At 43.8% G+C, this 24163-nt stretch overlaps 1 protein-coding gene across 1 annotated transcript in view; it reads left to right on the top strand.

Moving 5' to 3' along the window:
- Nucleotides 1–24163, top strand: part of cnp (2',3'-cyclic nucleotide 3' phosphodiesterase) — a 29603-nt gene that overhangs the window by 4145 nt on the left and 1295 nt on the right. The window contains exons 2-3 of the mRNA XM_072248922.1: nucleotides 18193–18835; nucleotides 19419–19552. Of these exons, the coding sequence (XP_072105023.1) occupies nucleotides 18193–18835; nucleotides 19419–19552 (777 nt within the window). The remainder of the gene's footprint in view (nucleotides 1–18192; nucleotides 18836–19418; nucleotides 19553–24163) is intronic.

Below are 24163 nucleotides of genomic sequence, written 5' to 3'. Positions count from 1 at the left end.
TTGACTCTGATGCTGTAGATGTTTCAGGCCAACCAAGCGTGCAAGAGGGACCAGCTGGAAGAGTCCCCCAAACCTAAATGCATTGGGCTTTGTGCTTCAAGATACGAAGACAGTACATCACAGGTATGACTGACAGATCAGATGTGCCCGTGGCAATGGTTGAGTGCCTAGGTGGCAAAGTGCTGGTTTGGAACCTCCTGTGTTGCAAGAGTTCAGATAAGGTTCAGATTTATTTATCACATGTGCATCAAAACATACGGTGAAATGTTTGTGTTAATAATCAACATACCCAAAGATGTGCTGGGGGCAGCCCGCAAGTGTCACCATGCATTCAGCAGAACAACTCAAAACAGCAGCAACAACTAAAGAACAAGCTCCTTTCCCTCTCACACACCCACCTACATGCTCTCACACAGACAAGCCTCCAACTCCAGGACAGGCTACCTCTAGACCTCCAGACCTTGCAGACATCAGGCTTCTTACCTCCGGACAAACCAACTTTGGCTCCGACCTTTGGACATCTACTTTGGGCTGGCTGAGCTCTGTACTTTGATCTTTGGCTTTGCCCTCCAGAATTTAACCTCTGTGTGTCAACCTCAGAACTTGCCGATCATGGGTTTGACCTTCTGGACTCGCACGGATCTCTGATCCTGTTAGCTTTGGTGGGTTGGGGTGGGGGTGGGGGTAAGATTCACCAGACCTCTGACCCAGAGTCACCAAAACTGTGCATCACAGGTCTTCTCCGTGGTTGCTGGCCTGACCTCGGGGATTGCTAACCTTCAAGTGTGGAACGCTCCGATCTGGACTCTAAACGCCAGCTTTTCGCAGGTACATCCCTGCCCACCATTGGTAGTACTTCAAGAAGGCAACATCGATCTTCAAAGATCCCTACTTTTCTGGCCGTATATCTTCTTACAGCTCCTGTTGGGCAGGAGGTACAAAAGTTACCTCCCACCAACCATTCTGTTCTTGGACTTGCCTGAAAAACCCTAATCACTAAGGTTTAGAAACACTGAACAATTTGAGCACTTTGCACTGAAATGGGCTTTGTGTTTCTTGTTCTAATTGTGTTTTCTTGCAAAAAAAAAGTGTATAATTTTCCCTTCACTCTGACCCAGCTGGTTTGGGTGTTGTGTTTTCATTGTCTTAGCACTCCAGCTCTGAGCAGTCATCTTGATCCAGTCAAGAGGTCCACCCCGAATCCATTAACAACCCAGCTCAACAAAGGAGCTTTCGGGGTGCACCAAGCATTCTGCTGGAGGAACTGAGGACTGATGACAATTCCTTTGTGGCTCCAGATTCCAGCATCTGTTGTGTCTTCTGTCTCCAAAAATTTCCGAGAGCACATTATATGTGGAATCACTGGGGAGTGTGAATCGCTGTTGCACTCCAGCTACGTCATGGGCTTGAGAGTGAGGTGTTGCTCCAGTGGCAATGAGATCCAAGACATTTGGAGACCAGACTCTTTCTCAATGGACTTAGCTTGGGCAGGTGTGCACGCGTACACATCGCACGCAATGTACACCCAGGCATACTTTGACCATCTTCTCTCTATGAATGTCTTCAAAAACCAAGGCATCCATCATGCGGGATCCTCACCATCCAGGACATGCCCTCTTCTCATTACTACCATCAGAGAGGAGGTACAGGAGCTTTAAGATGTACACTCAACATTTTAGGAATAGCCATCAGATTTTTGAACGGTCCATGAACAGTGATAATAAAGCTGATTCTGAATACAGATAAGCCCTATACGTGTATTTATGTGTAACTGGGAGGTGTGATTCACACCTATACCCGCCCCAGCATGCTGTGCCGTGCTCGATTGCTTTACAATCTGAATCATTACAAGCAGCCATCAACACAATTCATCTGTTAATATCACAGAATATCACTGCTGTTCTACTAAGCTACATTAAAAAGCATTTTATGAGCTGACTGAAAAAAGACTTAGTGTCCCAATTCCTAAGGCTGTGTGAAGATAAAAATAATGTGATGAAACTGCCTTTAATAATGGCTGTGCGCCCTATGGAAGGAATTCAGAAAACTGAAACTCAATGTTGTGAAGTTTTAACTTGGCAGTTTCATTTGCACTTTAATTTACATGTAAGCTATCTTCATGGACATTTCATTTGATTGGTTGAATGGAATTTATTTATTGCAGTGTTTTCTGTGTGAGCCGTTAAGGTCACTTGATAAGAAGCTGTTCATGCAGCGCGCTGCTGTCTCCCAGTGTAGTGTCCCCTGAGCCCAGAGCTCCCACACATAAAGTTCCCCTGGCAACTTCCCATTATTTGCCAGTAACCTTCTAAGTGAGATATTGACAACCAGCTCTCTAGACTCATTCAAATTAAAAAGCAAAAAGCCAAGGATCTTTTGCAAATTAATGAATTTTAAAATGTTGATCTATGTATTCAACTTTTGTATAACAGACCTTGAGATTTTAATACACCACCATCTGTGAGCAGTTGTGAAGGTGTTGGCATGTTTTAAAGATAGGCAAATCTTTTTCAAGGTTGAAGTGGAATTGATTGTTTTAACCAGACTACAGATGCATCCATTTCTGTAACCACCTTAGTTTCATGCATTGAAGGGCGTGGAAACCAGAAGCCAGAACTGTAAAATGTGCATCCTGATAGGTCATATTTAACTGGCAGTTTTGCGAAAGTGTTTGGAGTCTGAAATCCCCTGACCAGTATATTATATTGGTGGTTCTTAATCTAATAATTTACTATCTAAAGGGTAGACTTTCGTTTCTCTTTCTTTAAGAAGTTTGGTACATCTGTTGTAGCTATTAAGTAATGTTCCCACTTCATACCATTGTCATGACTGTGGGTGCTAGGGAATAAAATATTCAGCATCTCCCCTCTGAAATGTCAGACAGGAATCCAGGAGGTGAGCAGCGAAGGTTTGAAAGAATGCTTAGCAGAACATATGGGATCCAGGGATTCATTAATGGAAGGATTGAGGATAATAGGAGGGAGGAGAAGATGGTGATGCAACGCAGCGCGCGCGGCCATTCGGAATTGATATCGTATGTGTAGCTAGGGGGCCGTGCACAATCCGGATTTGATGGAGACAGCCGTGAGAAGCACGGAAGAACACCTGGAGTAACTTCTGAAATGCCTGCTTGGCTGCCGCTGCTAGTGTGCAATTGAGAATCTCTGGAGACGAAGGCCCCAAATCCTCGGCTTTGCCTATTGCCTGTGGCTGGGGCCAGGGTTGAAGCGCTTGGCAGAGATGGTGCTCGGTGCTTGGTGTCAGAGAGCTGGTCAGAGGCTCGGAGTTTTTGGACGGACTCTTGAGTTGGACTGTGGTTGGCTGCTTCCGGGATGCTGCATCGGCAAGTTTGCAGCGTTGGAGGTTCACCGTCTGGGTGAGATGTTGGGACTTTCGAGAGACTTTGAGATTTTTTTTACTGTGCCATGGTCTGTTCTTTATCAAATTACGGTATTGCTTTGCACTGTTATAACTGTATGTTATAATTATGTGGTTTTTGTCAGTTTTTAAGTCATGTGTTTCTGTGATAACATTCTGGAAAAACATTGTATCATTTCTTAATGCATGCATTACTAAATAACAATAAAAGGGGACAGCGTGTCCTCATAATCTTTTCCAAAACTCTGGGTAAACTGCAGCTGCTAGCTGGCAAGGTTGTGAAGGTTCTTGAGAGGATGCAGAGGGGATTTATCACAATGGAATAAGGAATTTAAGCAATCCCAGTTTTTCTCCAACAGAGTTAGTTTGGGAAAGGTGGGATTGTTTTCCTTGGAGCAGAGAGATTGAGAGGAGAGTTCATGGTTTTGCACTTTAGGAGTACAAACCAGGGTAGGACTTACACGGTAAATGGTAGGGCACTGAGGAGTGAAGTAGAGCAGAGGGATCTGAGAATACAGATTCCTAATTCCTTGAAAGTGGCGTCACAGGTAGATGGGGTCAAAAAGAAAGCTTTTGGCATATTAGCCTTCATAAATCAAAGTACTGAGTACAGGAGTTGGGATGTTATGTTGAAATTGTATAAGACACCAGTGAGGCTTAATTTGGGGTATTGTGTGCAGTTTTGATCAGCTACCTACTGGAAAGATATCAATAAGATTGAAAGAATGCAGAGAAAATTTACAAGGATGTTGCCAGGACCCGGGACCTGAGTTATAGATAGAGTTGACGTGGATAGGCTTTTTCCATTGAGAATGGGGGAGATTCAAACAAGAGGACATGAGTTGAGAGTTAAAGGGCAAAAGTTTAGGGGTAACATGAGGGGGAATTTCTTCACTCAGAGGCTGGTGAGTGTGGAACGAGCGGCCAGTGTAGGTGGTGGATACGGGGTCGATTTCAACATTTACGAGAAATTTGGATAGGTACATGGATGGGCAGGGTATGGAGGGTTATGGTCAGGGTGTGGGTCGGTGGGACTAGGCAGGATAGAGGACTGAAGTGCTTGTTTCTGTGCTGTGACTCTACAAATATATTTGCAGTGCTAGGGGTCTAGAGCAGGGTTCTGACTGACTTACAGGGACCCAGAAAGTTCACTTGGGCTTAGTGACCATCTGTTCCATTATGACTGTTATTCTATTCTATGCATGGATGAGTTGGGCGGAAGGAGCTGTTTCTGTGCTGTATAATAGTTATTGTGTTGCGATCCTGAAGTAACTGTAGCTTACTAATTGGCAGGAGGCGGATGGTTATGAGGTGATCAATGCCACCTGGGGGGATAAAGTAGCCTGCTTGGTTGACATCTCACCCCCCCCCCCAGCTGAAATATTTATTCCATTTACTACTGGTTTATGTTGGCTGCAACATTTAATTTTTTACCACCCACAAATTATCTACAGTCCTTGGCGCAGAGCTGTGATGGCTGCAAATTTGCTTTGTGCCTGCGAATAGATAGAGAATCTGTTGCTGAATATACATTTTCCTCAAATATTATTTTTTGCCACTTAATACACAAGTATTCTCACTAATAAACAATTACTAAAACAAATTAGTATATTATCCATACAAAGCGACTGGCTGCTAGGTACATGATGTTGAACTGTCTAAGTCCAGTCTTCTCATTCCAGATGTACGGACTGCCTCGTGACTTTCAGCGCTTAGTCTCTCTCGTGTTCTGAATGCAGAATGCTCTCTCTGTTTACAATTGTTGATCTTCAAGGAGAGGTTGCACAGATGTGGGTTTTCTGGCACTTATTATATGATGTGTGGAGAGTTATTTGTTCACTTGATGAGTTCAACCCTTGTTTTGATTGGTTTCACTCGAGGCAGCGTTGATCGGTTTTACTATTGGCTTGGCCATGTATTTAAAACTTAGCAGCACCAAGTGTCTGTCCACTGATTTGACCTATGAAATTTACTGCACCTAATTTTGTGATCTGCATTTGTTACTGTTGTGGCTGTGAACACAGGTCACCGGAGAGACACTGAAGCTGGTGGGTATAGATGTCTTTATTCAGCAGAACATGCAGGCATCAGACTTAGAAGAAGAGACTGCCTGATCCAATATTACATGACATTTTTATATGCTAAAGATCAAAGGTAACAGTAGGACAATTCTATAATGACAGTGTATCTCCAACACTTCCTTTTTAATTTTTTAATTTTCAAACACCTAGATCTTCACACCAACACTCCAGAATGCTAATCACCACTGTCTCTGAGCTGCATTCATGCATATGCGGACATCTCGGGTCAATTGTGGGTTTCTCGGTTTGCAGTCAACCCTAGTCTGTAGCTCCAGGAAGACCATTGTTCAGAGCTGTATTTCAGACTCATTCAGATCTGAAGACTGGTTGCTGTTGAAATTAATATTTACTATATTCCATAACTTCAGAGTATGCCCTAAAATTATGATCTCTGTCTCATTATAGGAAGGATGTGGAAGTTTTAGGGTGCAGAAGTGATTTATCAAGATGCTGCCTCGATTAGAGAACATGGCTTACGAGGCAAGGTTGAGTGAGCTAGAGGTTCTCTCTTTGGAGCAAAGGAGGATGAGAGATGATTTGATAGAGGATGTACAAGATGATAAAGAGGCATAGATAGAGTGGACAACCAGCACCTTTTCCCAAGGTGGCAATGGCTAATTTGAGAGGGCATAACTTTAATGAAGGAAAGTATAGGAAGTACGTCAGGTATTTTTACACAGAATGGCAGGTGCATGGAAGGCACTGCTAGGGTGGCAGCAGAATCAAATATATTAGGGACATTTAAGAAACATGGATGAAAGAAAAATGGAGGGGTATGTGGGAGGGAGGAGATAGATTAAAAGTCAGTACAACAATGTGGGCCAGAGGGCCTGACCTGTGCTGTAGTTTTCTGTGTTTCACCCTTATGTTACATTCGTTCAGCTTCAGTTATCTGAGTACTTAAGTGGCTTGGTTGTGATCATTTGATCAAAAGGGGGCAAATGTAGCCAGGGGCTTCCAGAAGGTGGATTTACAGATGAGGTTAGTGCTCAGTTCTGGACTCATGGAGGTGTGTCAAGCATCAGGGAGCTTCATTGCAAAAAACTGAACAAAATAGGGTGCGAAGGAAAACCACAGAAGTAGCATATGATCAAGTCAGTGGACAGGTGCTGATGTTTGGTGCTGGTAAGTTATATACGGATTGTCAAGCCAGTACCAAAAATAAACTGATCAATGACACCTGGACTAGAGGTAATCAAACAAGGGCCAGTGAAGAAACAACTCTGAGGATGGTATAAGGAGGGACGGGAAGTTCACATTTGTGCAACCTGTAGCAAAGAAGAAGTCCTGTAAGTGCGGGACGTGAGAGAGACCGGGTGCTGAGAGTGGAGAGGAAACATTTGGAACAGGGAGACCAGACCTGGAGAGTTCAACATCGTGTATTGAGTCAGTCACCTCGTTGGCGGTAATAATCTAGCTTTAGTAAACATCATTGGTGAGAATGCTTGTTTATTTAGTGATGAGTGGGAAAAAAAGTTTTGAGTATAGAATGTATATTCAGTTTCAGACTCTATTTATCTGCAGTTTTGCCACAGGGTGCGGCTACACAGTTAAGGTTGGGCATCAAGTGCCAGCCTTTCTGGGATGAATGATTAAGAAAATGGCCACTTGATAACAGGATGCAAATGTAATGTTTGGCATTTGATGAAATTTCCATTGCCACTTTAATTTTGCATCTGAATTTTTGCAGGTTGGGTCACTGTGGCTAACTGGCGCCAACTTGAAATCAGTCAGCTTTGGCAACAAATCTGTTCACCCGAGGCTCTTTATGGTCGGCCTACTCACACTCAGAGTCATAATGTCACCAAGAGATCTGAATGTTTTGTGTCTTTTACAAGCTGTGGTCCTATGAGTACTCGTTGAGCTGATAATCTATTTCCTTTTAATGCCTGGACCTTCCATAATAGAGAGATTAGAATCAAAGAAACATAGAAAACCTGCAGCACAATACAGGCCCTTTGGCCCACGAAGCTGTGCCGAACATGTACTTACTTTAGAAATTACCTAGGGTTACCCATAGCCCTCTATTTTCCTAAACTCCATGTACTTATCCAGGAGTCTCTTAAAAGACCCTGTCGAATCCACTTCCACCACTGCCACCGGCAGCCCATTCCACACACTCACCACTCTCCGCGTACAAAAAAAAACTCACCCCTGACATCTCCTCTGTACCTACTTCCAAGCACCTTAAAACTATGCCCTCTTGTGCTAGCCATTTCAGCCCAGGGAAAAAGCCTCTGACTATCCACATGATCAATGCCTCTCATTATCTTGTACACCTCTATCAGGTCACCTCTCATCCTCCGTCGCTCCAAGGAGAAAAGGCCGAGTTCACTCAAACTATTCTCGTAAGGCATGCTCCCCAATCCAGGCAACAGCTTTGTAATTCTCCTCTGCACCCTTTCTATGGTTTCCACGTCCTTCCTGTAGTGAGGCGACTAGAATTGAGCACAGTACTCCAAGTGGGGTCTGACCAGGGCAACATTACCTCTCGGCTCCTAAACTCAATCCCACGATTGATGAAGGCCAATGCACCATATGCTTTCTTAACCACACAGTCGATCTTTGTAGCAGCTTTAAGTGACCTATGGACTCAGAACCCCAAGATCCCTCTGATCCTCCACACTGCCAAGAGTCTTACCATTAATGCTATATTCTGCCATCATATTTGACCTACCAAAATGAACTACCTTGCACTTATCTGGGTTGAACTCCATCTGCCATTTCTCAGCCCAGTTTTGCATCCTATCAATGTCCCGCTGTAACCTCTGACAGCTCTCCACGCTATCCACAACACCTCCAACCTTAGTGTCATCAGCAAATTTACTAACCCATCTCTCCACTTCCTCATCCAGGTCATTTATAAAAATCACAAAGAGTAGGGGTCCCAGAACAGATCCCTGAGGCACACCACTGGTCACCAACCTCTATGCAGAATATGACCCATCTACAACCACTCTGCTTTCTGTGGGCAAGCCAGTTCTGGATCCACAAAGCAATGTCCCCTTGGATCCCATGCCTCTTTACTTTCTAAATAAGCCTTGCACGGGGTACCTTGTCAAATGCCTTGCTGAAATCCATATACACTACATCTACGGCTCTACCTTCATCAATGTGTTTAGTCACAACCTCAAAAAATTCAATCAGGCTCGTAAGGCACGACTTGCCTTTGACAAAGCCATGCTGACTATTCCTAATCATATTATGCCTCTCCAAATGTTCATAAATCCTGCCTCTCAGGATTTTCTCCATCAACTTACCAATCACTGAAGTAAGACTCACTGGCATATAATTTCCTGGGCTATCTCTACTCCCTTTCTTGAATAAGGGAACAACATCTGCAACCCTCCAATCCTCCGGAACCTCTCCCCTCCCCATTGATGATGTAAAGATCATTGCCAGAGGCTCAGCAATCTCCTCCCTCGCTTCCCACAGTAGCCTGGGATACATCCCCCGTCCGGTCCCGGTGACTTATCCAACTTGATGCTTTCCAAAAGCTCCAGCACATCCTCTTCCTTAATATCTACATGCTCATCTTTTCAGTCCACTGCAAGTCATCCCTACAATCGTCAAGATCCTTTTCCGTAGTGAATACTGAAACAAAGTATTCATTAAGTCCCTCTGCTATCTCCTCTGGTTCCATACACACTTTTCCACTGTCACACTTGATTGGTCCTATTCTCTCGCATCTTATCCTCTTGCTCTTCACATACTCATAGAATGCCTTAGGGTTTTCCTTAATCCTGTCTGCCAAGGCCTTCTCATGGCCCATTCTTGCTCTCCTAATTTTATTCTTAAACTCTTTCCTGCTAGCCTTATAATCTTCTAGATCTCTATCATTACCTAGTTTTTTGAACCTGGGATTCAAGTGCAACCCATCCTTTTTGTACAGGTCACACCTGCCCCAAAAGAGGTCCCAATGATCCAGAAATCTGATTCCCTGCCCCTTGTTCCAATCCCTCAGCCATGCATTTATCCTCCACCTCATTCTATTCCTATACTCACTGTCACATGGCACAGGCAGTAATCCTGAGATTACTACCTTTGTGGTCCTGTTTCTCAACTGCCTTCCTAACTCCCTGTAGTCTGCTTTCAGGACCTCCTCCCTTTTCCTACCTATGTTGTTGGTACCAATATGTATCACGACCTCTCGCTGTTCTCCTTCCTACTTCAAGATATCATGGGCGCAACCAGAAACATCCCAGACCCTGGCACCTGGGAGGTAAACTACCATCTGCATTCCAGAAGGAGGCTGTTTGGCCCATAGTGTCCATGCTAGCTGGAAAGAGGCATGAAGCATTGGAGAACTCATGATGAGTCTACCTTCCAATGCTTTTTATGTATCCAGGATCCAGGTCTGTGCCGCTAATCCAAGCACCTATTGAATGTGATGAGGATTTCTGCCATCCTGCTTCTAACTACATGTAAAAAAAACAGAATCAAGGGGTTTCAATCCATGTTTACTCATCTACTATAAGGATGTTTTGTGATTTGGGGCTGTCACCTCAAACCAGAACATCACAGCAAGTTTTGCTTATAGTCCCCAGCAATAATTGAGGCTCCCACTTGTATGTTGGGTGTTGTAAGTGTAATGTGAAGCATGTTTTCTTAAGTTTCATCTGTAACCTGTGTGCTTTCGCTATATACGCAAGTCACAGTTCCTGTTTCTCAGGACAGCTGTTACTTAGGTTGCCTTTTCATATTTGAGCTGTATGTGACCGCACACTGAGGCAGTCTCTGTGTGCAGCCTCCAGGAAGTCTTGCCAACTGTAGCTTGCCTTAGGCACTCATTTATTTCAAGTGGGTGACATTCTAGTATTTTGTTTTTGCTTTAAAAACTGAGTAGTTTAGAGAATAAATTGTCCCAGTCCATTAAAAGAATTAGTGACTTGGCTTGAAGCTGAAGTTGGGTAAGGCCTGATGTAGGTTAGATGTCAGTGATTTTTTTTTTGGTATTGGTTTATTATTGTCACTTGTATCAAGAAACAGTGAAAAGCTCATCTTGCATACTGTTTATATAGATCAAGTCATTACACAGAGCATTGAGGTAGGATAAGTTAAAACAATAACAATGCAGAATGAAGTGTAAAAGCTACCAAAGAAGAGCAGTGCAGGTAAATAGTAAAGTGCAAAATTATAACGCGGTGGTTTGTGAGGCCAAGAGTCCATGTTATCTTTCAAGAGTTCTACTCAGGAGTCCGATAACTGTGGGATAGAACCTTTTCTTGATCCTGATGGTACCAGCTTTTAGGTTTTTCTGTCTTCTGCTCGATGGAAGAGGGTATCAATAAAAATTGGTAAGAGTCAGCAGGGACATGCCAAATTTGCTTACCCTCCTTAAATTGTATTGGATCAATTGTGAGAATGTGGCAAGTACGAATGCGTGTGCCTGCCATTTGAATCGATTAGGCCTCCCATGTGTGGAAGGCCCTCTCTTTTAGTGTGGGTTTTCAAGTGCACACGTTTTCATCTCTGCAGGCCTGGTTCGTTGCTCATTCACTATAAGTTGCCCCGCACGTACTGCAGCTAACGTGACTCATTAAAAATGTTTAATCCAACTGCTCTATTATTGTTTATTGTTCTTGCTTCGCGCATACGTAATAGTTGGTGACAAGGATCAAAACAAAAATGGTCTCTCTACTCAATCCATTTTGGGCCACAGCTGTGGCAAAACCGACCCATGGAACCTTCCTGGATTACAGAGAACTCCTGCCAATTTTAACACCCGCGGAGAAGCTGGAGGAAGCAATGAAACTCAAGCTGCTCCGCATATATTTGGGAGAACTCAGGCAGAAATACTTTGACGCTCTGCCTACAGAATGAATCTGTACTGACAGACCTATCTGAGGCCATGAACAACGTTTTGGGAATGAAGGACAATGTCTTTATCGCACACATCAGGCTCTCACAGCTGCAACAGACTCCTTATGAGAATGTAGGTGATCTCATCACAAGGTTGACCCTATGAGGGCACAGTCATCAGCAAACAAGGCTTCAGTGATGAGCCTCCTCAACGTTTTGGTCTTTGCAGCAAGGCGTCTCAGGTCAAACATCAATCCGTCTAGGCGATATCTTATGTAAATACCCAGGTCCAGGTCCTTAACAGCATGCTTCAGCACTTGAGTGAAGAAGAGGTTGAAGAGCACTGGTGCTAGGATGCACCCTTGCTTCACGCCATTTGAGATGTTGAAAGTCTCAGATGGGGAACCATCTGAGAACACTTCTCCTGTCATGCCATCGTGGAGCAGGCGGATGAGCGTAGTGAATTTCTGCGGGCAGCCAAGCTTCCTAAGGGTGACCCACAGAGCATTTCTGTTGACTGTGTCAAACACCTTCGTCAGATCAATGAAGATAGAGTATAATGTCATGTTCTGTTCCAGGCACTTCTCCTGTATCTATGTCGCACTGCGAAGATCATGTCAACAGTGCTGCGTTCGGGACGAAAGCCGCATTGCGACTCAGGAAGGTTCTCTTCTGACACTGTTAGAATCAGTCTGTTGAGGATGATGCGGGCGAGGATTTTTCCGGCAATGGAAAGTAGTGAGATGCCTCTGTAGTTCCCGCAGTCGGTCCTTGAACCTTTATTTTCGTTGTTGGGTGATTATCGTTTACAAGATTTTAAAAGCACAAAGAGTGCAAGGGCACTTTATTTGAATGCCCATAGTATTCGAAACAACGTCAATGAACTTGTAGCACAAATCAGTACAAAGGGATATGATTTAATGGCCATTACAGAGACGTGGTTGTAGGGTGGAAAGGATTGGGAACTAAATATCCAAGGATATCAGGTAATATGGAAGGATAGGCAGGAAGGTAAGGGAAGTTGGGTAGCGCTCTTAATTAAGGATGAGATCAGGGCGATAGTGAGAGACGATATAAGATCTAAGGAACAGAATGTTCAATCCATCTGGGTGGAGATTAGGAATAGTAAAGGGGAAAAAAATCACCGATGGGAGTTGTCTATCAGCCACTGAATAATAACATTATAGTGGCACAGGCAATAAACAGAGAAATATCTGAGACATGTAAGGATGGAATAGCAGTTATCATGGGGGACTTTAACTTGCACATAGATTGGGTGAATCAAGTTGGTCAAGGCAGTCTTGAAGAGGACGTCATAGAATGCATCCGTGATAGCTTTCTTGAACAGCATGTTACGGTACCTACAAGGGAAAGTGCTATCTTAGATCTGGTCCTGTGCAATGAAACAGGTAAAATTAGTGATCTTGTGGTTAGAGATCCTCTTGGAAAAAGGGATCACAGTATGACTGAGTTTCTCTTACAAATGGAGGGTGTAATAGTTCAATCTAAAACCAGTTTATTATGTCTAAACAATGGAGACTACAATGGGATGAAAGAGGATTTGGCTAGCGTAGACTGGGAACACAGGCTATGTGGTGGGACAGTTGAGGAACAGTGGAAGACTTTCAAAGAGATTTTTCACGGTGTTCAACAATAAAAGTATATTCCCGTGAAAAGCAAAGGCAGTAAGGGTGGGGAGAGCCAGCTTTGAATAACTAAGGAAATGAAAGAAGGCATCAAACTAAAAACCCATGCATACAAAGTCGCCAAGTATAGTGGGAAACTGGAAGTTTGGGAAAACTTTAAAAATCAACAAAGAACCATTAAGTGAGCAATGAAGAAAGGGAAGCTAGATTATGAAAATAAACTAGCACAAAATATAAAAATGGATAGTAAAAGATTTTATAATTTTATAAAGTGGTAAGGGTGGCTAAAGTGAATGTAGGTTCCTTGGAGGATGAGAAGGGGGAATAGATATTGGGTAATAAGGAAATGGCCGAGGCTTTGAATGATTATTTTGCGTTGGTCTTCACAGTGGAGGACATGTCTAACATGCCAAAGAGAGATCTTATGAATGCGATGGGAGGTGAGGACCTCGATACAGTAACTATCACTAAAGAGGTAGTGCTGAGCAAACTTGTGGGCCTGAAGATAGCTAGGTCCCCTGGTCCTGATGGAATACATCCCAGGGTACTGAAAGAAATGGAAGAAGTTATAGTAGAGGCTTTGGTGATAATTTACCAAAGTTCTCTGGACTCTGGGCAGGTCCCGGCGAATTGGAAGACAGCAAATGTCACGCCACTGTTCAAAAAAGGATGTAGGCAAATGGCAGGTAATTATAGGCCAGTTAGTTTAACATCTGTGGTTGGGAAAATATTTGAAGCTATCATTAAAGAAGAAATAGCAAGGCATCTGGAAAGAAATGGATCCATCGGGCAGACACAGCATGGATTCAGCAAAGGCAGGTCCTGTTTGGCAAACTTACCGGAGCTCTTTGAGGATATAACGAGCACAGTGGATAGAGGGGAACAGATGGATGTTATTTACTTGGATTTCCAGAAGGCGTTCGACAAGGTGCCACATAAAAGACTTATCCATAAGGTAAGGATGCATAGAGTTGGGAGTGATGTATTACCATGGATAGAGGATTGGTTAACTAATATAAAGCAGACATTTGGGATACATAGGTGTTTCTTTGGTTGACGATCAGTGGTGAGAGGTGTGCTGCAGGGATTGGTGCTGGGCCCACAACTGTTCACAATATACATTAACAATTTGGAATAGGGGACTGAGTGTTTCCTGATGATACTAAATTGAGTGGAAAAGCAAATTGTGCAGAAGATACAGAGAGTCTTTAGAGAGATATATATAGGTTAAGTGAGTGGGCAAGGGTCTGGCAGATGGACTACAGTGTTGGTAAGTGTGAGATCATCCACTTTGGAAAGAAAATGGAAGAGCAGATTATTACTTAAATGGTAAAAAAAAATGCAGGGACTTAGGGAGTGTTTGTGCATGAATCACAAAAGGTTGGTTTACAGGTGCAGCAGGCTATCAAGAAGGCAAATGGAATGTTGGCCTTCATTGCTAGAGGGATTGAATTTAAGAGCAGGGAGGTTATGCTGCAACTGTACAGTTTACTGTTGAGGCCACACCTAGAGTACTGTGTGCAGTTCTGGTCTTTTTACTTGTGGAAGGATATACTGGCTTTAGAGGCGGTGCAGAAGAGGTTCACCAGGTTGATTCCAGAGATGAGGGGTTTAGACTATGAGGAGAGACTGAGTTGCCTGGGACTATACTCGTTGGAATTTAGAAGAAAGAGGAGATCTTATAGAAACATATAAAATTATGAAAGGAATAGATAAGATAGAGGCAGGAAAGTTGTTTCCACTGCTAGGTGAGACTAGAACTAGGGGACATAGCCTCAAGATTAGGGGGAGTAGATTTAGGATGGAGATGAGGAGGAACTGCTTTTCCCAGAAAAGTGATTTATGGTGAATCTATGGAATTCTCTGCCCAATGAAGCAGTGGAAGCTACCTCAGTAAATATACTTAAGACAAGGTTGGATTGATTTCTGCATAGTAGGGGAATTAAGTGTTATGGGGAAAAGGCAGGTAGGTGGAGATGAGTCCATGACCAGATCAGCCATGATCTTATTGAATGGTGGAGCAGGCTCGACTGGCCAGATGGCCTACTCCTGCTCCCATTTCTTATGTTCTTATGAAGGGCCTGCTGAACCTCTAAATAAAAAAAAATTAAATTAAATTGGTTGGCTCAACGTCATGTATACTGTATACTGTTCTGTTTTATTTTAGACATCCATTATTTGGAGCTTACTGAATTCACATGTGGTACCCATGTGTACTAAGGCAAAAAATTCCAGAACCTTCACAATACAGGAGGCTATTTGGCCCGTTAAGTGGACGCCCTGCTGGGAGAGCCATCCCTTCAGCCCTGTTGCCTGGTCCTTTACACGCAGCTCCCAGCTGAAGGCCCTGATTGATTGTTTCCACCACTCCTGAAGGCAGTGAACCCCAGATCATAACTGCTGTCTGACTAAAAGAAGCTCCTTGTCAGACTCCCCTCTATCTTCTTTCCTTAACCCATCTGCAAATGGGAATTGTTTGCCTGTCGAACCCTTTTCTTGTCGAGTTGAGTTTATTGTTAAATGCGCAAGTACAGTGAAGTTCTGGTACAATGAAAAATTTGCCACAGCATCAGGGGCATGTGGTTTCAGACAACACACAGACATAATTTGGGGAAGAATACTGCACAAAACAAAACAATCAGACATAAATCCATGGTAGTGTGAAAGGTAGTCTGCTGTATTCTGTTGCTGAGGTAGGGTTAGGATACTGTAGGTTGGTTCAAGAACTTGGTGGTTGTAAGAAAGTAGCTGTTCCTCAACCTGCTAGATGTGGGACTTCAGGCTTTGTAGCTCCTGCCTGATGGTAGCAGTGAGAAGAATGCATGACCTGGATGGTGGGGATCCTTTGCTCCAAAGAGAACAACTCCAGCATCTCCAGACCAAATCCTTCATCAATTCTACTTTATCATGAATCCTTCCTGCATTGTAATCAATGTGGTGACCAAAATTGGATGTAATACCAGTAATGGCCTTGCCTTGCTGTCACACAGATTCAATGCAACTCCCCTGCTTCTTCGCCTATGCCTCATTTTATCAGAATTAGGTTTAATATCACCAGCGTATGCTGTGAAATTTGTTGTCTTTGTGGTAGCAGCACAATGCAATACATATTAGGAAAAACTGTGAATTACAATAAATATATATATTAAATAGTTAAGTAGTACAAAAATAAAAATTAGTGAGGTAGTGTCCATTCAGAAATTGGATGGCAGGGGGGAAGAAGGTGTTTCTGAATTTTTGAGTGTGTGGCTTCTGTACTTCCTTCCTGATGGTAACAGTGAGAAAAAGGCATGACCTCGGTGATGGGGATCCTTAATGATCGATGCCACCTTTTTGAAGCATCGCTCCTTGAAGATGTCCTGGATACTGTGGAGGCTAGTGCCCATGACTGAGCTGACTAATTTTACAACTTCCTGTAGCTTCTTTCGGTCCTGTGCAGTAATCCCCCTCTTCCCCACTCCTCTCCCTCATACTAGATGGTGATACAGCTAGTTAGAATACTCTCCAGAGTACATCTGTAGAAATTTGTGAGTGTATTTGGTGACAAAACAAATGTCCTCAAGCTCCTAATGAAATATAGCCACTGTCATACCTTCTTTGTAGCTGCTTTGATATGTTCGGCCCAGGTTAGATCCTCAGAGATCTTGACATCTAGGAACTTGAAGCTGCTCACTCTTTCTGCTTCTGATCCCTCTATGAAGATTGGTGTGTGTTCCCTTGTCTTATCTTTTCTCAAGTTCACAATCAGTTCTTTGGTCTTACTGATGTTGAGTGCAAGGTTGTTGTTGCCTAGCCACACAGTCATGGCTGTAGAGAGAGAGCATAGCAGTGGGCTAAACACAGATCCTTGAGGTGCAGCAATGTTGATTGTTAGCGAGGTGGAGATGTTATTTCCAATCTGCACAGATTGTAGTCTCCTGGTGAGGAAGTCAAGGATCCAGTTGCATATGGAGGTACAGAGGCCCAGGTTATGAACTTCAGTGCCTTCTAAGCTCAACTAATCATTCTCCCAATGTATCCTTCTGACTTCAAGTGTTTGCACAGAATTGGGAATAGCCTTCCTCCCTGAGTAGCACAGCCGACCATTTGTTTACCATCTGCAAGATGCTCTGCTTCAGAAATGAGAGTTGCTCTTGAAATTCATAAAAACATAAGACCACAAGATATAGGGGCAGAATTAGGCCATTTGGCCCATCAAGTCTGCTCTGCCATTTTATCATGGCTGATCCATTTCCCTCTCAGCCCCAATCTCCTGCCTTCTCCCCATAACCCTTCATGCCCTGACTAATCAAGAATTTATCAACCTCTGCCTTAAACATACCCAATGACTAGGCCTCCACAGTCAACTCAACATGCAAATTAACCTTTAGAGAATCCTGCAAGAGGACTCCCAAGTCCCTTTGCACCTCAGATTTGTGAATTTTCTCTCCATGTAGAAAATAGTCCACACCTTTATATCTTCTACCAAGTGCATGACCATACACTTCCTGACACTACCGACACCTGCCGCTTCTTTGCCCATTCTCCTAATCTAAGTCCTTCTGTAGCCCCTCTGCTTCCTCAAGACTACCTGCCCCTCTACCTATCTTCATATTGCCCGCAAGCCTGGCTACAAAGCTATCAACTTTGTCATCCAAATCATTAACATATAACATAAAAAGTGGTCTCAATGCAGGCCCCTGTGGAACCCCACTGGAACACCACTGGTCACTGGCAGCCAAGCAGAAAAGGCTCACTTTATTCCCACTTTGCCACTTGCCAGTCAGTCACTGCTTCATCCATACTAGAATCTTTCCTGTAATACCATGGGCTTGTAGCTTGTTAAGGAGCCTCATGTGTGGCACCTTGTCAAAGGCCTTCTGAAAATCCAAGTATACAACATCAACCAGTTCTCCTTTGTCTATCCTGCTTGTTATGTTTTCATAGAATTCCAAATTCAGGTTCAGATTTATTTGTCACATGTACTTCGAAATACAGTGAAATGTGTCATTTGCGCTAACAACACACCCTAAGGATGTGCTGGGGGCAGTCTACAAATATCGCCACACATTCTCGCGCCAATATAGCATGCCTGCAATGCTCAACAAAACTACACAAGCAACAATAATAATAATAACAACAAAACAACAGCAAACAAACCCCTTTCCCACCCACACACACACACACACACAGAAGGCGTCCAATTCCAGGACAGGCCACCTCTGGGCCTCCAGTCCTTGGCATATAAAGGAGAGTTTGAACTTGGCATTCCCACTTTTTCTCACTTGTTTCCATTTCTTTTTTAGATCAGAAGCTTATTCAGAATGGGCGGAAAAACATCCAAGACTAAGGCTGTGCCATACACCAGTTTCCCTTTCCTTGATGACAGCGATACCGTAGAAGCAATCAAAGCAGTTCACTCCCTCTTCATTCTGCGTGGCCTTCCAGGCAGCGGGAAGTCTACCATTGCCAAAAAAATCACAGAAAAATATTCGGGGATCTCTGCTGTCGCTTCTGCTGATGACTTCGAGATCATTCCCCAGGTGGACGAATCTGAGGCAGACCGTGGTAGGTACGACAGGTTGGACCAGAAAATCCATCAGTGGTTTGAAGAAGATAAGAAGGTCGTTGTGGTTGATGACACCCATCATGATTTGAAACGCCTGGACTATCTCTTTGATCTTGCCAGAGACAAGGACTACATTGTCTTCGTTGTCAACTGTAGAATGGAGGAGAGCAGCAACTTCCAGCTTCTGGTCAAAAACAGCCACTGGAAATTCTCTGTGGAGATGATGGAACAGCTGGAGCCAATTTTGAAGAAGAACATAATCCCATACTACTTTGGTTGGTTCTTGGTGAAAGAGGATGGGGAGAAGATGCGCAGAATTGCAATGCAATTCCTGGATCAGCTCAGCAAAAATGAGACATTTCTGAAAGAGTTTGTAAAATGTATATAGTTTTTTCTGTTATTGAATTTTTTTTTGGTGTTGGGGATGGGCTGGACCTTTGTCTCACAGACACAGTCCTGGGTGATTTAATTCCACTGAAAGCTTTTTGCAGTGCCTGAAGCACTGCTTTATATATTGTAATCCAGTGACCAGCCTCTTCCTGAAGGCTGAGGCAGGGTTACGAGGTCAGAGCAGCTGTCCAGAGTGTCTCCATCCTCTGTTGGCAAGCTGAAGAGGCATCACAACGCTGCCTATTGCAGTCCTCAACCAACCTACTGAACACAAACAGCAGGGAAAGTTAATGCTAGCTTGATAAGAATGGATTGGAGTGGATGAGCCTTTAAATGCACATGCGATAAATAAACGATAAAATTTGAGATATCTGCAGCTGTGAGACGGCCTTTCAGCTCATTACATCAATGCCAGCCAATCACCAAAAATAAAAATAAAGCAAAAAAGCCCAGGTAGATTGAACTAGGCAGAAAAACAGGTTGGCAAGGACTTGATGGGACGAAGGGTGTGCTTCTGTGCTGTAGCGCTCTATGACTCTTGGCTGTGCATTAAATGTATTTTGTTTACTGCAGATGTGGAATGGGACTCCAGCAAGGATTTCAACCTGCAGGAGTATTTCCAGAAGACGCCCAGGATGTTGCATTGTACCACAAAGTTCTGCAACTATGGAAAGGTTCCAAATTGTGAATCTTACGCTGAGGCCAAGGTTAGTAACTGGCTCTTCAATTGCGACTTATTGTTAGAATACAAATTGACTAGAAGTTCAAGCTCATTGCCATGAGTGAACGTACCCAGGGTATAATGCCATAAAAATTAGCCTTTTGCAGTAGCAGCACAGTGCGTTATAAATATAAATCATACAAATTTAAATTAACAAATTATATGTAGCTTACACAACACAGTAAACAAAAACAACAATAACATTCAAACAAGTTGGGGAAAATATAGTCTGAGGTTTTTTTCACGTCAGCTCAAGAATCTGATGGCAGTGGGGAGAAAACTGGGGCTTCAGGCTCTTGTACTTTCTGCCTGATGGCAACAATGAGGAGGTGGCATGGCCTGATTTGGTGGGGGTCCTTAATGATGGCTGTTGCCTTCCTGATACATTGCCTCTTGTCGACGACCTCAATGGTGGGGAGAGCGGTACTCATGAAGGAATTGGCAGAATCTACCACGCTGTAGTCTATTGTGTTCCTGTGCATTGGAGTTTCCATACCAGGCCTCAATGCAACCGGTCAGAACTGTATGTATGTACAATTTGTCAGTCATCGATAGCAGACCAAACCTCCCTAACCTTCTAACAAAGCAGAGACACTGGTGAGGTTCTCCCTGGTAGGTTCCAGTACAAGCTGCGCTAAGAATCCATCTCGGAGGCACGCCACAAACTCCCTTATCCGGATTATTTCAGAAGGTTATCCTTCCAGCTCCAGAGTGTTTATTCTGCATGCTAAGGTTCTATTTCTCAGGGGAGAGTGGGGTGGTGGGGGGGGGTGGAGAGAGAGAGAATTAATCTAAATCTGTAGAATTATTTTTGTAAGGCTTTGAAGCAGGTGCAAAGTGAATCAGAATCAGGTTTATTATCACCAGCATGTGACGTGAAATTTGTTAACTTAGCAGCAGTTCAATGCAATACATAATATAGCAGAGAAAAAAATAAACAAGTAAATCAATTACATATATTGAATAGTTTTTAAAGTGCAAGAACAGAAATACTGTATATTAAAAAAAAGTGAGGTAGTGTTCACGGGTTCAATATCCATTTAGGAATCGGATGGCAGAGGGGAAGAAGCTGTTCCTGAATCTCTGAGTGTGTGCCTTCAGGCTTCTGTATCTCCTACCTGATGGTAACAGTGAGAAAAAGGCATGCCCTGGGTGCTGGAGCGCTGCCTTTCTGAGACACCGCTCCCTAAAGATGTCCTGGGTACTTTGTAGGCTAGTACACAAGATGGAGCTGACTAAATTTATAACCTTCTGCAGCTTCTTTCGGTCCTGTGCAGTAGCCCCTCCATACCAGACAGTGATGCGGCCTGTCAGAATGCTCTCCACAGTACAACTATAGAAGTTTTTGAGTGTATTTGTTGACATACCAAATCTCTTCAAACTCCTAATGAAGTATAGCCGCTGTCTTGCCTTCTTTATAACTACATCGATATGTTGGGACTAGGTTAGATTCTCAGAAATCTTGACACCCAGGAACTTGAAACTGCTCACTCTCTCCACTTCTGATCCCTCTATGAGGATTGGTATGTGTTCCTTCGTCTTACCCTTCCTGAAGTCCACAGTCAGCTCTTTCATCTTCCTGACATTGAGTGCCTGGTTGTTACTGTGGCACCACCCCACTAGTTGGCATATCTCACTCCTGTACGCCCTCTCATCACCACCTGAGATTCTACCAACAATGGTTGTATCGTCAGCAAATTTATAGATGGTATTTGAGCTATGCCTAGCCACACAGTCATGTGTATATAGAGAGTAGAGCAGTGGGCTAAGCACACACCCCTGAGGTGTGCCAGTGTTGATCGTCAACGAGGAGGAGATGTTATCACCAATCCGCATAGATTATGGTCTTCCGGATAGGAAGCCGAGGATCCAATTGCAGATGGAGGTACAGAGGCCCAGGTTCTGTAGCTTCTCAATCATGATTGTGGGAATGATGGTATTAAATGCTGAGCTATAGTCGAGGAACAGCATCCTGACATAGGTGTCTGTGTTGTCCAGGTAGTCTAAAGCCGTGTGGAGAGCCATTGAGATTGTGTCTGCCATTGACCTATTGTGATAGGCAAATTGCAGTGGGTCCAGGTCCTTGCTGAGGCAGGAGTTCAGTCTAGTCATGACCAACCTCTCAAAGCATTTCATCACTGTCGATGTGAGTGCTACCAGACAATAGTCATTAAGGCAGCCCACATTATTCTTATTAGGCACTGGTATAATTGTTGCCTTTTTTGAAGCAAGTGGGAACTTCGCCCACTTGGAATAGCTGTCACATGTACATCATGCAGCACCTGTTTATACATTGATGGTCTTGCACAAATGTTGATAATATTGAGTCGAATGATCGTAGAATAGTACAAACCCTTTAAACTACTTCAAGACCAGTCTAACCCTTCCTCCTACACAGTCCTCCATTTTTCTTCCATCTGTGTGCCTAAGAGTCTCTTAAACATCCCTCTACCGCCACCCCCGGCAGCATGTTCCACACACGCACCTCTGTTTTTTAAAAAAACAACCAACCTCTGGTATTCCTCCCCCCCCCCCCCCATACTTCCCTCTAATCATCAAGATGACCTCTTGTATTAACCATTTCTGCCCTGGGAAAAAGGCACTGGCTGTCCACTCTCTGCCTCTTATCATCTTATACACCTCTATCAAGTCACCTTTTGCTTCAAAATAGAAAAACCCTAGATGATACCATTTATTTGAGTGTCTGAATCAAGAGATTTTTTTCAGTCAGAGGACGCTATAATGGTAAATTAGGTGGTGGTGGGTTTGTGTTTTTTGATGGATTTGGTAAGAAGACGGAGGAGCCACCTTCTTGGATAGTCAGATAAGGCCTGTATTTAATGTCTCGTGACATAAACACAGTCAATAGATGAAATGCTGCAGTAGTCCTGGGAGGGGGCACCCAATTTTGTTCACACCGTAGGGCAGTGATACTGAGCAAACTAGGTGTGGGCCACATCTGTGATGTGGCAAAGATGTGCTCTAGAAATAGCCACACCTCAGAGTAGCTACGGCACTGTGTTTGCCCCCTAAAAAACACAATCAGGAAACATCCTATCAGCAAGGCATTTGATAAGGTACCCCTTGCAAAGCTTATTGAGAAAGTAAGGAGGCATGGGATCCAAGGGGACATTGCTTTGTGGATCCAGAACTGGCTTGCTCACGGAGGGCAAAGAGTGGTTGTGGACAGGTCATATTCTGCATGGAGGTCGGTGACCAGTGGTGTGCCTCAGGGATCTGTTCTGGGACCCTTTACTCTTCGTGATTTTTATAAATGACCTGGATGAAGAAGTAGAGGGATGGGTTAGTAAGTTTACTGATAACACAAAGGTTGGAGGTGTTGTAGATAGTGTGGAGGGCTGTCAGAGGTTACAGCGGGACATTGATAGGATGCAAAACTGGGCCAAGAAGTGGCAGAGGGAGTTCAACCCAGATGGCTGTGAGGTGGTCCAATTTGATAGGTCAGATATGATGGCAGAATATAGTATTAATGGTAAGAATCTTGGCAGTGTGGAGGATCAGAGGGATCTTGGGGTCCGAGTCCAGAGGACGCTGAAAGTAGCTGCACAGGTTGACTCTGTGATAAAGAACACATACGGTGTATTGGCCCTCATCAATCGTGGAATTGAATTTAGGAGCCGAAAGGTAATGTTGCAGCTATATAGGACCCTGGTCAGACCCTACTTGGAGTACTGTGCTCAGTTCTGGTCGCCTCACTACAGGAAGGATGTGGAAACCATAGAACATGAAGACAGGTTGAGTGAACTCAGCCTTTTCTCCTTGGAGCAACGGAGGGTGGGAGGTGACCTGATAGAGGTATTTAAGATGATGAGAGGCATTGATCGTGTGGATAGTCAGAGGCTTTTTCCCAGGGCTGAAATGGCTGCCACAAGAGGGCACAGGTTTAAGGTGCTTGGGAGTAGGTACAGAGGAGATGTCAGGGGTAAGTTTTTACACAGAGAGTGGTGAGTGCGTGGAATGGGCTGCCGGCAACAGTGGTGGAGGCGGATACGATAGGATCTTTTAAGAGACTTTTGGATAGGTACATGGAGCTTAGAAAAACAGAGGGCTATGGGTAACCCTAGTAATTTCTAAGGTAGGGACATGTTCAGCACAACTTTGTGGGCCTAAGGGCCTGTATTGTGCTGTAGGTTTTCTATGTTTCTAATAGTGTCCTCTGGTCACTAGTTAAGTGATTAAAAATGTCCTCAACACCTGCAGTCAAGCAATTAATCACCTCCCTCATGTAAGAAGCAAAAAGCTTGATGGAATTCTTTCCACTGTCCTTGATGGGTTCAGCATCAATAATGCTGAAGCTCAACACCAAGGCTTGGTAGTGTAACACCATTACAGTGCTAGTGACTCGGGTTCAATTTCCACTGCTCTCTGTAAGGAATTTGTACATTCTCTACATTACCATGTGGGTTTCCTCTGGTTTCTCAGATTTCCCACATTCCAAAGACGTATGGGTTAGGGTCGTAAGCCGTGCGCATACTACTTTGGCGCCAGACACATGGCGACACTTGCGGCTGCCACCAACACATCCTCGAACTCTATTGGTCAGTGATGCAAATGACACATTTCACTACAAGTGTTG

This window comes from Mobula birostris, chromosome X, assembly GCF_030028105.1.
Source record: "Mobula birostris isolate sMobBir1 chromosome X, sMobBir1.hap1, whole genome shotgun sequence".
NCBI lineage: Eukaryota > Metazoa > Chordata > Chondrichthyes > Myliobatiformes > Myliobatidae > Mobula > Mobula birostris.
This window is presented reverse-complemented; position numbering and strand designations above follow the sequence as displayed.